Raw genomic sequence first — 17,910 nt, 5'->3', positions numbered from 1 at the left:
TATATAAAATATACACAGTGAATATTAAGTCAGGAAAAATTCAGTGACTCTTGGAAAGAAAAACCAACACTTGAGTCTTTCTAACTTTACCATAACTTGGCTATATTTTTAAATGTATTATTTATATCTACATACATACTATATTTTGACACCTAAAATTGGTATCAGACTTCCTGATGTCATTGCTTAGAGAGATACGACTTTGTTTGTACTTAAAAAAAGAAGGCTGGAATCCAATAAGAGAAAGATGGTGTGTCCATGTTTGCAACATATTTGAAATGGAGATGAGTAGATGGAGTACATCTGATCTCATAGGGTCAGGGAAGCAGCCATCTTGAATTCCTGCTGTCTAGAGTCTTGGTCTTTAAGGGTTTGCACTGTCCTGGGATCTCAATGACAATAAAAGTGCTCGGCTAATGAGGAGTTTTGGAAATTGAGTCTCTAGGGATACAGAGACTGTGATTACCTGTGACCAGCTCAGTAACAGACCTTTTCCAGAAAAGCAGTAGCACATCTGAGCCTCCTCCCAGAGATGGTCCCTCTTACCCAGGAGCTTGGGTCTCACTCAATCCCTCTGCCCTTCCTGAGGAAAGATCTCAAAACAGATGGTACATTCAGGGGAGGTGTCAAGCATCGTTCCACTGTGATGCCAGTCAGGTAACCTAATGTCCCTTAATCAATATTTGGAAATGAGGACTGGCGTTTTACTACAGGTTCACCCAGGGGAATCTATGAAGACAGTACACACATCAGATGACTAGAGCTAAGTCACCCACAGTCCTCGTGCTTAACTATCTGTCTTCCTCTTCCCATTTCCTTATACTTTGCACCAATAACCATGTATCTCTTATTTACAGATCTCATACTCAGTCTTTACTATATCCAAGACCATTGTCCTCCTAAGTAGAAACTTGAATCTTCTAAAACTATGTGACTTTATAGAGACTTGTATAGAAATTTCCCTGCATTTCTGTGGTGGTGGGAGGCAGAAAGGTTGGTGAAGTTCACCTTATCTTCCCATTCCTAGTTCTTGTCACACCTATGTATTATCTCTGTAGCCTGCCTCTGAGGTCACTGGATATCCAGAGGGAATCTTCAAACTGCCTCCCTACTCTATCTATTTCTCATTATAACATTACCAAAGGTTTTAAATAATCAGAGCAACATAGATAGTGTAAGTTAAAAAAAATAAAAAAAACAGTCACTACTTAACCCTCCTGAGAATTAATAGTTGATGCTTTGCTATATCAGCTTTAGGTTTTTACAAAACGTAACAGAAAAATAGGTATACAGAAGGCACTCCTTTTTTATTTCCCTTCATTAGCCTCCTTCCCCTCCCAAGATGATTTTTGCCTCTGGTGATGCCCTTGCTCTTTGTCTATGGATCACACAATTCATTGTCTTGTTACTGCATCTTTTCCATTAGATTTATCAACAACATGGAACCCACAAATGAAACAGGTGTTTTAGAATTCTTTCTCATGGAAGTTACAGAGATTCCTGAACTGCAATCAATTGTTTTCAGCTTGTTCCTGTCCATGTACCTGGTCACCGTCCTGGGGAACCTGCTCATCATCATGGCTGTCAGCTTTGACTCCCATCTGCACACCCCCATGTATTTCTTTCTCTCCAATCTGTCCTTTATTGACATCTGTTTAAGCACAACGACTATCCCAAAGATCCTGGGGAACATCCAAGCTCAGAATCAGAGCATCAGTTATACAGGCTGCCTCACACAGGTCTGTTTCGTCCTGGCTTTTGCAGGTTTGGATAGTTGTCTTCTTTCAGCAATGGCCCATGATCGCTATGTGGCCATTTGCCACCCACTGAGATATACAGTCATCATGAACCCCCACCTCTGTGGAGTGCTGATTCTTCTCTCCCTGTTTATTAGCATTATGGATGCCCTCCTCCACAGTCTGATGGTGTTGCGACTGTCCTTCTGCACAGACCTGGAAATCCCCCTCTTCTTCTGTGAAGTTGTTCAGCTCATCAAGCTTGCATGTTCTGATACCCTCATCAATAACATCCTGATATATTTTGCATCCAGCATATTTGGTGGCATTCCTTTGTGTGGAATAATCTTCTCTTATATTCAAATTGCCACCTCTGTTTTGAGAATGCCATCAGTGGGCAGAAAGTATAAAGCTTTTTCCACCTGTGGGTCTCACCTTGCAGTTGTATCCTTATTCTATGGGACAGCTTTTGATGTGTACATTAGTTCTTCTCTTACTAACTCTTCCAGAATCACTGCAGTGGTTTCAATGATGTACACTGTTGTCCCTCAAATGCTGAACCCCTTCATCTATAGCCTGAGGAACAGGGACATGAAGGGAGCCTTGAGGAAACTCATCAGTATCTAAAGTATCTTCTCTTCTTGATTGTGTCATCTGATTAGGACTGGGGTTCCTAGAATGACTCAAAGTAACAGAAATACTGAGTGAGCCAGGATGCTTGATTCTTGCATCACTAAGTTTTTCTAAAGTAACTGGATAACATAATGGGTAGGTGAATTTTAACTTGGGGTTGAAACTTGACTTGATGTTGGTATAGCTCTGTGATGTTTCAAAAATGAGTTCCATTATCTAAGTTCAGTTTCTTTGGCCAGGTCCATTGAGCTGAACCTGAGGCAAAGATTTGAGTGATTTTGTATTAACATTCACAGAAGAAGAAAAGTAGAGAAGTTGGGTGGGTCAGGGAGAGGATCCAAACAAGTCTGTGGTCATCGAGACATGATTCTGACAATTCCGTAGCTAGCAGCATATGAATGCACCCCAGAAATAATCCTACTGTGAGACATGGAAGTAGCTGATCTTTCATACCTAATTCAGTAATTTCTAAGACTGGTCACTAGAAAACTGTATCTGTGCAAAGGCACCATCAGCATTTACAACACTCAGTTTCATTACCTATACAACTGCTATAATTTGATTATCTCAAGTGGTTTGAGATGATTGTGAAACTTTTGATCTTGATCAGTGAGGAAGCCTTTGTTTCTAGTAAGAGAAAGTAATGCTGATTCTAATACACACAAACAATAAAGAGAGTTATACTATTGACAAGGACTTCAGAGGTAGCGGATGTAGAGGAAAATTCATTCACTACTCTATTTGGTGGCTATATCTTGGGCTGGTTACCCCCATGGGTCTACACGGCTGCAACAGATATAGGCATCATATCCAGGCATGATGTCCAGGGACAGAAATCTGACTGTCCTACTCTGGCTCCGTTGTTACTAGACATTGCATGGAGTCATCCAGAATACATCCCATTTCATCTCTTCACTGAGAATAGGATCGTATATCACTTAGTTAATCTAATTCTTGATGTGCAGAAAATGATTGCTATTAGGGCCTTAGAGTGACCATATGGAGTGAAAATCCTCTTGGGAAGTCCACCTGCATAAGCACTACAAACACTTAGGACAACGCCTGACACCTACTAAGTACTCAATAAAATTTAACTACTATCATTGTGTTCCATTCCTTGCCTACATATTCTTAAATCTTGTCATCCTATTGGTCTCTCATATTTTTACTACTTGCTTCAGCAATTAGATCTGTTTTCTTTTATTGTTATATTTATCCATTCTTTTTTCTGGTCTGAGTAATATAATAAAATAAATAATTATTAGATAGACAGGGTAAGTGTTGATAATCTACTTCTCACATCCTATTTGCTTTTAAGATTCTTGTTGGCTTATTTATAAGAATGTATCTGAATTTGCATTTTTGTCCTTGGTCATCTTTTATTACTGTATATCTTACACTTCTCTGGGGAAGCCCACACAGAGAAACATAATTTAATAAAATTAATTGTATCATTGATGTCATAGAGGATTGGGTGCAGAGTTCTAATGCAACGTCTTTATGAGGACAGTTATTCTCTGTAGAACTGCTTTCCTTTGACAAGGAGATGCTGAGTGTAATACAAGAGAGGAGAAAAGGAAAGTTGTCAAGGTTGGGAGAATTATGGTCCCCATAAGCACAAAAAATCAGGGCCACAAGTTAGAATCATCTCTGTGGGTGAGGGGGTGAAAATAGTGAAGGTCTCAAACGAGAATCAAAGGAGTTGCTGGAGAGCTTTCTGTTCTGCTCGTCAGGGGAGGTTGAAGGTGTGTTTTTTTCAGCACCACATTAAGAAACAGGTCCCCGCCTGGCGTTTGAGGTATCTGCTAGTTCAGAGCTTCCTCCACTAATGTCCACAGAACAGCTGCAGGGATAATCCATGAGACCTATTTTCATACTGAGGTTTCCCTGACTTCCAGAAAGAACTACTGACTTTGAACATCTGGGAGATTTGTGAGGGATATACATTCATTTTTACACTCAGAACTATATTTGAAATTTTCCCAAAGAATGACCTATTTATGTAAAAAAATTAAAAGAATTTTAAACAATCTTTACATTGGATGAGCATTTTTAATAAGTGCTCTGTGAAATTCTGATGATCTCTGAATCTGAGATGCATGACTTCCATATAAAAGAATATGGAAAATATGTTTAGAATTAGGAAGATATTAGATGTTTCCTCAGTTTTGCTTTTTAATATAGCATATACTAAATAGTGCATCAAATCTATCTGTAGTTCTGAAAGAATAGTAGCATTATAAAAACATATATATCTATCAAAGTGTTAAAAATAGATCAATGCCTTCCCCATAGAATCCACATAAGTGCTATTCTGCTTACACTACCCTCTCTGATTCCAGAGGCAAACACTATCTTAAATTCTGACCTTATTTTCTTTGACGTTCTTCTTTTGGGTTGAATCCTATAAAATTGTCAGGTTCTGATTATATTTGCCCTATGAAACTGGCAATAGGATTTAAATATCATTGTCCTATCACTTCAATATATGTTCCTGTCCAATTTATAGTCTGCCTCTTTTCAAATTTGTTAAAAGTTTGATCAAAATGTATAAATTTTTTATCTTGATTGTTTTTTCTCATTATTGCACTTTTGAGATTTAATCATGTTACTGGGCGTAACAGTAACTATTTCCAATCCTGTGTGTTTTTACATTATGTATGGTGACTTTTCAAAATAGATATCTTGTCCAATATTGACGGAAATTTTGTTTGTTCTAGTTTTCTGCTGTTATGAATTAATCTGAATATTTGAATATTGTGATATATATGTCTCTTGGTGGAAATGAGAGAGAGTCTTATACTTGCAATGGAATTATTGGGGGTAAAGGAGTATGAATCTGCCTTTGGGTTGTTCCAAAGAATAATCCTAAGTGATTGAACCAATTACGTATTAGAAGGTCCTGATGATCTATATCATCACCAGTACTTCAAGTGTATTGATAATCTAGTGGTTGCAAAAATTATTTCATTAATTGGCACATCTATTATTATTGTGTGATTGAGAGTCTTTCCGCATATCCGTGTCCCTCTCTTTTCAAAATGTTTGTGGTATTTCTACATTTATTTATCTTTTTCTTATTAATTCATATGATTTCTTTGCATAATTTCAAACTGCAGTCCCCTATTGTGAACAAAACTGTACATTGAAACTGTTGTGAAAAAATTAGAAATGATGGTTATGAAAGTCTAATAAACAAGTAACAGATCTGTCTGCATTGATCAGAGACAAAATTTTCACAGACAATAAATTAGAATCTATTGTATAAATATACACAGTGAGAATTAAGATTCAGGAAACATTAATGACTCAGAAATACTCCTGAGACATTCCAATTTTGCAATAACTTAACAATATTTTTAAATATATTATTTATATCCACACAAACTATATTTTCACACCTAAAATTGGTATTGAACTTTCCAATGTCATTGATTAGATAGAGATCCCCTCATTCAGACCTAAAAATAGAACTGGAATCCAATTAGAGAAGAATGGTGTATCCATATTTGCAAGAATTTGAAATGGAGATGAGCAGGCACAGATGGAGAAAGTAGATGGTGAAAACATGGTCTCATAGGGTCAAGGAAGCAACCATTCTGAACTCCTTCCATCTAGAGTCTTGGTCTTTAAGAATTTCCACTGTCCTGGGATCTCAATGACAATAAAATTGCTTGGCTAATGAGGAGCTTTGAAAATTGAACCTCTAGGGATACAGAGACTGCAATCTGCCTGTGACCACCTCATTCAACAGTCCTTCCCATGAAAAGAAGTAGCTTATCTGAGCCTCCTCCGGTAGGTGATCCGTCTTGCCCAGGTGCCCAGGTCTTACTCAATCCCTCTGCCCTTCCTGAGGACAGATACACGAGATGGCACATTCAGAGCAGCTGCCAAGCATCATTCCACTATGATGCCATCCAGGTAACTTAATGTCCCTTAGTCAATGTTTGGAAATGAAGACAGATTCAGCCTGGGGAAGCTGTGAAGAAAGTACATACATCAAATGATTAGATGTAAGTCACCTATGGTCCTGCCACCTAGCTGTCTGTCATATTTTTTTTGTCTGTGTGTGTGTGGAAGATCAGCCCTGAGATAACATCCATGCCAATCCTCCTCCTTTTGCTGAGGAAGACTGGCCCTGAGCTAACATCCGTGCCAATTTTCCTCCAGTGTATGTGGGACGCAGCCACAGCATGGCCTGACAAGCAGTGCGTTTGTGCACGCCTGGGATCCGAACCCAGGCTGCCAGCAGCGGAGCACACGCACTTAACTGCTACGCCACGGGGCCGGCCCCTCTGTCATATTTTTTTCACATATTTCATTGTACCTTGCACCAATACTCAAGTACCTCTCATTTACTTATCTCGTACTCAATTTCTGCTAAGACCACGACCATTTCTTCCCGAGTAGAAATATGCCTCTTCTAAAACAGGATAACTGTTTTAAAATTCTCTGACATTTACTTGCCATCTTGTGGTGAGAGGGCAGCATGTTTGGTAAAGCTGACCTTATCTTCCCATTCCTAGTTCTTGACATACCTATGTATTATCTCTGTGGTCTCAGGGGATCCATACGGAATCTTCAAGCTGCTTCCCTTGTCTATTTGTTTCTTTTTATAAAATTACCAAAGGTTTTAAATAATCAGAACAACATATTGTAATTAAAAAAAAAGACCACCTGTTAACACTTTCCAGAATTGATTGTTAACACTCTGCTATGTCAACTTCAAGTTTTCTTTTTTAAAGAAACAGAATAATACACATACACACATCCTTTTTATTCCCCTCTTTCAATCTCCCTCCCTTCCAAAGACGTTTTTTGCCTCCTCCTACTGGTCTAGAAAACACACATTTGACTGTCTTATCACTCCAACTTGTCCATCAGATTCATCAACAATATGGATCCCAGGAATGAAACACATGCTTCAAATTTCCTTCTCATGGAAGTGACAGAGGATGCAGAACTGCAGTCCCTCCTTTTCAGCCTGTTCCTGTCCATGTACATGGTCACTGTCCTTGGGAACCTACTCATCATCCTGGCCGTCAGCTCTGACTCTCGTCTGCACACACCCATGTATTTCTTTCTCTCCAATCTGTCTATTAATGACATCTGTCTAAGCACAACCACAATCCCAAAGATGCTGGTGAACATCCAAACACAGAATCAGAGCATCACTTATCCAGACTGCCTTACACAGGTCTGCTTTGTGCTGGTATTTGCCAGTTTGGAAAGTGGTCTTCTTGCAGTAATGGCCTATGACCGCTATGTGGCCATTTGTCACCCACTGAGGTACACAATCATCATGAGCTCCCACTTCTGTGTGCTGCTGATTCTACTCCCTCTGTTTATAATCATTATGGACGCCCTGCTCCACAGTCTGATGGTATTGCGACTGTCCTTCTGCACAGACCTGGAAATCCCCCTCTTCTTCTGTGAAGTTGTTCAGCTCATCAAGCTTGCGTGTTCTGATACCCTCATCAATAACATCCTGATATATTTTGCAACTAGTGTATTTGGTGGTATTCCTGCGTGTGGAATCATTTTCTCTTATACTCAAATAGTCTCCTCTGTTTTGAGAATGCCATCAGTGGGTGGAAAGTATAAAGCTTTTTCCACCTGTGGGTCTCACCTCTTGGTTGTGTCCTTATTCTATGGGACAGGCTTTGGAGTTTACATTAGTTCTGCTCTCACTAACTCTTCTAGAAACACTGCAGTGATTTCAATGATGTACACTGTTGTCCCTCAAATGATGAACCCCTTCATCTATAGCTTGAGGAACAAGGACATGAAGGGAGCCTTGAGAAAACTCATCAGTAGGATACCTTCTCTTCTTTGATTGTGTCACCTGCTTTGGACTGGGGTTTCTAAAATGAACCAAAGTGACAGAAATACTGGGTGAGCCAGAATGTCTGATTCTTACATCATCAACTTCTTCTAAAATGACTAGATAATGTAATGGGTAAGTGAACTTTAACTTGGGGTGGAACCCTATCTTGCTGTTTCTGTAGCTTTGTGGTGTTTCAAAAATGAGTGCCATTCGCTAAGCTCAGTGTCTTTGGTGGGATCTTTAGTAGGTGACCTGAGGCAAAGTTTATGCTTATATTGTTGGGATGTAAGAAGAAAAAGAAAGGGAGATGTTGGTATGTCAGCAGGAGGATCAAATAAGTCTGTGGTCATAACAAAGACTCAATTGTGTATGATCTCATAGTTGGGGCCATGCGAATTGCACCCCAGAAACAAGTCTACTGTGAGATATGACAGGAGCTGTTCTTTCATACTCCAATTTAGTAATTCCTGTGATCTGTCACTGGTCAACTGTATCTGTGCAGGGCAACATCAGCATCCACTACACTCAGTTTTATCATCTATCAACCTGCTATAATGTGATTATTAGTGGTTAGAGATGATTGTGAGTCATTTGATCTTGACTAGGGAGGAAGTCATTGTTTCTTCTTAGAGAAAGTAACCCTGATTCTAATATGCAAAAATAATAGAGATAATTGTCTCTCATTACAAGGACTTCAGAGGTAGAGAATGTAGAGGAAAATTCATTTACTGCTCCATGTGGTGGCCTTTTCCTGGGACTAGTTTCCCTCATGGACCCAGATGGCTGCAACAGATGCAGACATCATAGCCAGACATGACGATGGGAGAAAGAAATCCAACTCCTCTTCCTTAGGTTTATTGACACTCTACATTGTGTGGAGTCATCCTCACATTGAATAGCTTTCAATCCTTTCACCATGGATAGGATCATATGTGCCTTATAAATTTCATTCCTGATGTGGAGCAAATGATTACTTCAAGAGTCATAGACTGACTACACGGAGTGTTCTTCTTGCTTGCAAGTCCACCTCCACAACCATTGCAAACACTTAGGACAATGCCTGACACGTAGTAAGTACTCAATAAAATTAACTATTATCATTGTGTTCCACAATTGCCTATATTCGTACGTTTGTATTCCTACTGTTCTCATGGATTTTTACCACATACTTCAGCAATTAGATGTTTTTTATGTTATATTTCTCAATGCCTTTCACTGGTCTGAGTAACATAATAAAACAAACAATGTTTAGGTAGGCAGAGCAAAGTTTGGTAATCTGCTTCTGACATCTTATTTGCTTTGAAACCATCTCATTGGCTGTTTTGTAAGAATATATCCGAATTTTCACTTTTCTCCTTGTCATCTGATCTTGCTGTGTTTCTTGTTCATCTCCAGTGGAGTCCAAATGGAGTTCATACTTGAATAAAATTATTGGTATCACTAATGTCTTAGAACATTGTCTCCACTCAGGGTTCTCATGCAAAACTTTTTTGTTGTTGTTTTTGTTTATCACAGTAACATTGGTTTATAACACTGTATAAATTTCAGGTGTGCATCATTATTCTTCTATTTCTGCATAGATTACATCATGTTCACCACCCAAATACTAATTACAACCCATCACCACACACATGTACTGAATTATCCCTTTCGCCCTCCTCCCTCCTCCCTTCCCCTCTGGTAACCACCAATCCAATCTCTGTCTCTATGTGTTTGTTTGTTGTTATTATTATCTACTACTTAATGAGGGAGATCATACGGTATTTGACTTTCTTCCTCTGACTTATTTCACTTTGCATAATACCCTCCATGTCCATCCATGTTGTCACAAATGGCTGGATTTCATCGTTTCTTATGGCTGAGTAGTATTCCATTGTGTATATATACCACATCTTCTTTATCTATTCGTCCCTTGATGGGCACTTAGGCTGCTTCCAAGTCTTGGCTATTGTAAATAATGCTGCAATGAACACAGGGGTGCATGTATCTTTACGCATTGGTGTTTTCAAGTTCTTTGGATAAATACCCAGCACAAAAACAGACACACAGATCAATGGAATAGAATCAAAAGCCCAGAAATAAACCCACATATCTATGGACAGCTAATCTTCTACAAAGGAGCAAAGAACATGCAATGGAGAAAAGAAAGTCTCTTCAACAAATGGTGTTGGGAAAACTGGATAGCTACATGCAAAAAAATGAAAGTAGACCCTTACCTTACACCATACACAAAAATTAACTCAAAATGGATTAAAGATTTGAATGTAAGACCTGAAACTATGAAACTTCTAGAAGAAAACATAGGCAGTACGCTCTTCGACATCAGTCTTAGCAACATATTTTCAAGCACCATGTCTGACCGGGCAAAACTTTTTAATGTGTCTTTGTGAAGCAAGTTATTCTGTGGAGAACTACTTTACTGTGAGAAGGAGTTGTTGAGTGCAGAACAAGAGAAGAGAAAGAGAAGTTAGCAAAATTAGATAGATCACATTTCTCATAATCACAATACTTCAAAGAATGATCTCTATGGCTGTGGGGTGAAATAGTGCAGGTCTCAAAGGAGGACAGAGTTGCTGGAGATCCTTGCGTTCTGGTCATCACTGGAGGTCGAGGAAGTTGTTTTATTTTCAGCACCACATCCGGGATACAGCTTTGCCTGGGAATCATGGTACCTCCTAGTGCAGAGCTTCCTGCATTGATGTTCATAGAGTACCTGCAGAGTTGAATGACCTGGGGCCTTTGCACATACGACAGGTTTCCAACCTCACTGAAGAACTACTGTCTTTGAATCTCTATGGAGACATGTGAGAAATGGCCTCTTCAAAAAGCACCCTGTGAGATTCTGATGACCTCTGAAGTCTGAAGTGTATGAATTCAATATTAAATGAATATAGGAGAATGTATTTAGAATTAAGAACGTGGGAGGCCTTTCCTCAATTCTGTTTTTAGTATAACATATACTAAGTACCACATAGAATCTACTTGTAACTCTGAAAGAATAGTAACATAATAAATACACCTTTATCTATCAAGGGTGTAAAAATAGAGCAATGCCATCATCATAGAACTCACCTGAAGCGTCTCTCACTCACGTCCATCTACCCCTTCAAGTGACAAACAGTATCCTGAATTCTGTACTTATCATTGTCTTTGAAGTTCTTCTTTTAGGTTGAATTTTATGAAATTTCCAGTATTTTATCATATTTGCCCTATGAAACAGGTAATAGGTTTAAAACTCATTGATTTATCACCCCGGTGTGTATTCCTGTCCAATTTATAAATTTGTCTGTTTTCTAATTTGTTAAATCTTAGTGTACACATTTTGCAGCCTGATTGTTTTCTTCTTTCTTGAACTTTTGGGATTCAATCACGTCGTTTGTAGTAGCAGTAAGTAATTCATTTCCAATACTCTGGACTCTTTACATTATTTATGATATCTTTTCAAAATAGATGTCCCTTCTGATACTGATGGAAATTTTGCGTTTTTGTAACCAGATTTCTGGTGTTATGAATAAACCTGTTTGAATAATCTCTTATATATCTCTTGGTGGAAATGCGAGAGCGTTTTATAATTGGGATGGGAATATTGGGTATAAGAGATTACCTTTTCTCTTTGAGTAGTTCCAAAGAGTTTTCCTAAGTCATTGAACATATCTAGACATACACTTGAAAGTCCTGGTGATCCATATCATCACCAAGACATTTTCAAGTATACCGATAATCTAATGGGTGTAAAAAATATTTCATTAATTGCTATGCCTCTTATTATTATATGGTTGATAGTCTTTTCATATATTTATCTTATACTCTGTTAAATATCTGATTCTGGTACTTCTATTGAGCTGTTCACCTTTTTCTTATTGATTCATTTCTTAATATGACTTCTTTATATTATCAGAATATCATTCCTAATGATAAGCACAGAAATTTTCTTTTTGAGTGTGTGTCTTGTTTTTGGATATCTTTTATTTATTTATTTATTTTTTGGATGAACACAAGTGCTTAATTTTAATGTAGTTGAATTTAACCTTGCTTTCCATAATGGCTTGTACTCAATAGATCTTGTTTATGAAACTAACAGTTAGTTCAATCTGAAGGATTTACTGTTTTGGCTTTTACATATGAAACAATACCCTTCCTGGGATTTAGTTTTGCCTTCGATATGAGGCAGGGATCCAGATCCATTTTTATGTCTGTGCACAAACTATCCATTTATATGTTGGTCTCTTGCTGGGCTCTATTTGATGATCAATAAGTCTTATATTTACCTCTGTACCAATATAAGAGGTCTTATTCATATTGTGAATGTCATTTTGCCCCAAAATTTCACACTTAAAATCATAAAATTTGGAAATTTTATGTTATATATATTTTACCACAATAAAAAAATTAGACTAAACATATAATAAGCATTTTATTCCCTTCATAGAATGTCACTATCAACTTTTCCCAATATCAAAGTACTGGTTTTGATATATTTTCCCCACATTATGGACAATTTGTTGAAATTATGGTCAATGGTGATCCATATTGTTACAGTAAACTGTGAGTTATCAGGGAAGCCATTAAATTGTATTACAATGTATCCTGTGATTGTAATTGACAGACATTGGGACTTCTTTGTTACCACAATTAACTAATTTCTGCCTGAGTGGTGTCAGCTAACTTTTAGCTATACTAAGAAATTACGACCTTCTGTGGGTACTGGCTGCAGTCTCCTGCATGGTGGCACACACTAGCTGTGGACACTTGCATGGTGGTGGGGATCAGGGCCATTGGCAGGGGTCAGTTGTGGGCACACTCATGCAGCTAGGGTCCAGTGACAGACATTGAGTCACTCTGCCTGCTTATGCACCAGCTGTGGTGTCTGGAGCTGGTAGTATGCATTTGTACCACTACAGGGATAGTCATGGGTATACATGGGGGTGGGAGCCAGTGACACGAAAAAGGTTAGCTGCATGCAAATGTGCAGCTGTGGGAGCTGGGGCCAGCTGCAAGTGCGTGCTCAGTGGTATACTGGGTTCCAGGATCAAGTCACCATGGTGATGGGGATGGGGTGAGACTCAAGCTGTTGGAGTCTTTGAAAACAAAGACCTACAGGACACTTAATGATGAATGCTGTGGGGAATCTGTAGCAGCTGAGCCAACTGTTGATTTCCTCTGTGGTGAAAGCTTCCAGCGTCCTCTGTGGAGCAGGCCACTGGGGTCTGCAATAGTGAACACTGCATAAGAAAAATATAGTATATACATACAATGGAGTATTATTTAGCCTTAAAAAGGAAGGACATTCTCAGACATTCTACAACATGGATCAAGCTTGAGGACATCATGCTAAGTGAAAAAGCCAGTTATAAAAAAACAAATACTGAATGATTCCGTTTATATGAGGTACTTAGAGTAGTCAAATTTAGAAAGCAAAACATTGAATGGTGGTCACCACGGGAGGGGTAGGCAGGGGATTTGGGCCTTCTTTAAATGATGTAGAGTTTTATTTTCTCCAGATGAAGAGATTTCTGGAGATTGGTTGCACAACAATGAGAAGTATTAACATTAATGAACTATATACTTAAAAATGGTTAAGATGGGGGCTGGCCCAGTGGCGCAAGCAGTTAAGTGCGCATGCTCCACTGCGGCGGCCCAGGGCTCGCTGATTTGGACCCCGGTCGCGCACTGACGCACTGCTTGTCCAGCCACGCTGTGATGGCGTCCCATATAAAGTAGAGGAAGTTGGGCACGATGTTAGCTCAGGTCCAGTCTTCCTCAGAAAAAAGAGGAGGATTGGCATCAGATGTTAGCTCCAGGCTGATCTTCCTCACACATACAAAAAAATGGTTAAGATGGTAAATTTTGTATTTATGTTACTGTTCAATCCATAGTCCCCTAAAGTGAAGAAAACTGTATATTGAAACTATTGTGATGAAATTAGAGAAGACTGTGAAAAGCTAAAAAGGGAGTAACAGATCTGTCTGTATTGATCAGAGACAGAGTTGTCACAGAGAACAGATAATAATGTATTGTATCAAATGTACACAGTGATGATACACAGTGATTCCAGAGTATTTGCATTTTTTATTGAGATCATAATGGTTTCTAAGATTGTGTAATTTCAGATGTACGTTATTCTTTATCAGTTTCTGTATAGACTGCATCGTGCTCACCACCGATAGTCTAATTCTTATCCGTCACCAAACATACTTTCACCTTTACCGATTTCACCCACCCCCAACCCCTTCTCCTCTGGTAACGACTAAGCTGTTCTCTTTATCCATGTGTTTGTTTATCTTCCACATATGAATGAGATAATGCAGTGTTTGTCATTCTCTGTCTGGCTTGTTTCGCTTAACATCATACTCAAGGTCCATAAGTGTTGTTGCAAATTTGATGATTTTGTCTTCTTTTCTAGCTGAGTAGCATTTCATTTTATATATAGTTCACATCTTTTTTATCCATTCATCAGTTGATGGGCACTTGGGTTGCTTCCATGACTTGGCTATTGTGAATAATGTTACAAACAACATATGGGGGTAGTTAATTGTCTTTGAATTGTCGATTTCATGTTCTTTGGATAAGTACCCAGGAGTGGGATAGCTGTATAGTATGGTATTTCTATTTTGATTTTTTGAGAAATCTCCATACTGTTTTCCATGGTGGCTGCACCAGTTTGCATTCCCACCCACACTGTGTGAGGGTTCCTTTTTCTCCATAGCCTCTCCAACATTATTATTTCCTGTTTTGGTAATTATAGCCAGTCTGACAGGTAGCTCACTCCGTCAGGATGCTCTGCATCTCACTCTCTTACATCATCTTGACATTTGACCCTTTTATCTCTATCTCTCTCAGTTTGTCTGTCTATCTATCTATCTATCTATCTATCTATCTATCTATCTATCTATCTGTATCTATCTATCATCTATCATCAGTCTATCTATCTATCCATTTTCTATCTATCCTTTTTGTCTATTTTAACAATTTTGATATAAAATCTACTTTTTTATGATATTAGCTCTGTATTTGCTTGGAGTATATTTTCTGTCCTATCATTTATAATTTATTTCTGTTTATGGATCTATAATGAGTCTCTTGTAACCATCACACATTAACGTGTTTCTTTTCTCTCTCTTCCATACTCTGCCTTTTGATTAGAGAGTTTAATTCATTTACCTTTACTTATTGATAAGGAGATACTAATTCTTTCATTTAAATATTTATTTTCTGTATGTCTAACACTTGCTTTTCGTTCTTCATTTCCTCCATTACTGCCTTATATTCTGTCTACTTGATTTTTTTTGGTGAACATTTTGGATTTCATTTTCACAGCCTTTTTAAAATATATCCAGATAATTGTCTTGGTGGTTACCATGGAAATTAAGTTTAAAATGCCAAATTTATAACATTCTAGTTTGAATTCATACTACTTTTACTTTAACAGCATGCACAACCCCTGATCTTATATGGCTCTGTCCTGTCTCCTTTATGTTGATACTGTCACAAATTGTATCTTTATACATTGTTGCCAACTGTGTAGATTTAAAATTTTTATATTTGTTTTTTAACTCCAGTAGGAAATAAAAAGTGGAGTGGTAAATCAATAATAAAATACCAGCTTTATTATCTTCCTACACAATTATCTTTACCAGAAAACTTTGTTTTTTCGTACAGCATTGAACTACTGTCTAGTGTATTTTCATTTCAACCTGAAGGAATCCCTTAGTTATTTCAGGAGAGCAGGCTGGTGTTAATGAACTCTTTCAGGTCTGTTTATCTGAGGATGTTTTATTTCTCCACCATTTTTGGAAGGAAAAATTTGGCAGATATAATAATCTTGGTTGACATTTTCTTTTCAGCATTTTATGTCACCTCAATATCCTCTGGCCTTTGTGATTCTGATGAGACATTGGTTGTTAATCTTATTGAGCATCTCTTGTATATGGAGAGATGATTTTATCTTAAGTTCTTGAATGTGATGAACTCCTTTCAGGATTCTCTCTTTCCGTGTGGTTTCGTGAGTTTAATGATAATGTGTCTTAGTTTTAGTATCTTTCAGTTATGCTCTTTGGAGTTCATTGAGTTTCTTAGTTTTGTAGGTTCATGTCTTTCACCATATTTGGGAAGTTTTGACCATTATGCCTTCAAATATTCTTTCCATCTCTTTCTCTTTGTCTCCTCCTTCTGGGACTCCCATAATGTGTATTTTTTTCAGTTGACAGTGTCCTATAGGTCCCTTAGGATATACTCACTTTCCGTCATTCTTTTTCTTTCTGCTCCTTTGACTCAATATTTTAAGGTGACAGCTCTGCATATCAGAATCTCCTCCAGAGTTTTGCTTTTAAAAAAAATTGTTGAAGGTAGAAGTAGTCTATTCGTTTAGTGACTTTCCCAAAATATATTTACAAAGACAGTAACTATTTTTGTATGTGGTCATTGAAAACAAAGTTCTTTAACTTTGTTCACCTAGTGCTTGAATAGATTTCCTTGAATTGCAGGAGCGATACAAAGAACCAAAGAAACACCGCTCCTCTCTCAGTCTTTACAGATTGGATCTGTGCTGCATTACTCTTTCAACACTTACCCAGGTTTGCACTGAGCATAGAGATCAATATGAAAGTTTAGGATCTTCTCTGGTCTTTTCTGAGTATATGTCTTGCCATGGGCATGCATGTAGCTTTCTAAATTCTCCCATATACTTAGCTACTTTCAAATGTCCTAATTTCCTAAAGTAAATTTCCCCTGTTTTGCACTGGCTCTTAGCTAGTCTATTTTAAACTTTGACTTTAATCTTTTAATATAATCATATGTGGGCCGTTAGTTTTGTTTGTGAAGTTTTTTGAACAACATCCTTCCTTTTGCAGTCTGAGTTCTGAGTTAGGCAAAGCAAAGATGAGTGCTTTTTGTCAGTCCTTCAGTTAGCTCCCAGACAGGTAAGAACAGACATACAGAATGGTTTGAGAAAAGGTGTACTCTCCTTTCTCTGAATCCATGGACCAGGGTCTCATACTGAGACCACAGGTGGTGACCATTTTAAGACTAATACTACTGCCATGTCAGGGAGGGAGTGGGGCAAGGACAAGTAAAAATACCACAAAACTTTTCTACCAGTTTGAAGTTGCTTTTTTCTTGATTCAGCACTCCCTTTGTTACTGTAAATTTTTACTGTTTTCCACAGTTCGGACAAAGTTAGTTCGGACAGTTTCTGCTTGTTTTACAATGTTTATTTGAGAGGATAAGACTAAGCTGCCTAATCTGACTTTTTCCCATTTTGCTGGCAAAATGCCATGGATTCTTCCATGCACAGTACATTTTGATTATAGGGAATATATAAGACACTGCTGAATCTAATACGTAGAAAGAAACAGAATGCGATGAGCCTTACATAGATTTTGTCCTTAGAATAGGCTTTATAGGGTATATTTTCTATATTATCCCTTGCATTTTATAAGATGTATATATCCATATAATAAACTATATTTTTGAGCCTAAGTATCATTTCAGTCTTTCTTACATTGTTGTTATAAAGGGTGCCTTTGAATGTACCTTACAAAAGAAGACTAGAATACAATTACTGAAGGAAATTTTGTCCATATGTGAAAGGCACTTGAAATGGATGTGAGTAGAAATAGGCGGATGGAAGATAACTGCATACCTTTGGCCTCCCAGGATGCGGGAATTTAAGTTCTTCCTTCTCTGAATTTTTAAGGGTTTTCATGGCTCTGGGAT

The 17,910-nt window shown here is 37.9% G+C and overlaps 2 protein-coding genes across 2 annotated transcripts; both read left to right on the top strand.

The window, feature by feature from the left end:
* The first annotated feature begins 1,439 nt into the window (after nt 1-1,439).
* Nucleotides 1,440-2,363, top strand: LOC131394462 (olfactory receptor 7G1-like). Its single transcript, XM_058525835.1, has one exon. The coding sequence runs from the start codon at nt 1,440-1,442 to the stop codon at nt 2,361-2,363; it is 924 nt and encodes a 307-aa protein (XP_058381818.1).
* A 4,885-nt stretch (nt 2,364-7,248) lies between these two features.
* Nucleotides 7,249-8,205, top strand: LOC131394465 (olfactory receptor 7G1-like). Its single transcript, XM_058525838.1, has one exon. The coding sequence runs from the start codon at nt 7,267-7,269 to the stop codon at nt 8,203-8,205; it is 939 nt and encodes a 312-aa protein (XP_058381821.1). The 5' UTR covers nt 7,249-7,266.
* Nucleotides 8,206-17,910: the final 9,705 nt, after the last annotated feature.

The sequence above is a fragment of the Diceros bicornis genome, chromosome 30 (assembly GCF_020826845.1).
Source record: "Diceros bicornis minor isolate mBicDic1 chromosome 30, mDicBic1.mat.cur, whole genome shotgun sequence".
Classification (NCBI taxonomy): Eukaryota; Metazoa; Chordata; class Mammalia; order Perissodactyla; family Rhinocerotidae; genus Diceros; species Diceros bicornis.
The sequence above is the reverse complement of the archived record's forward strand: the minus strand, read 5'-3'. Positions and strand labels throughout refer to the sequence as shown.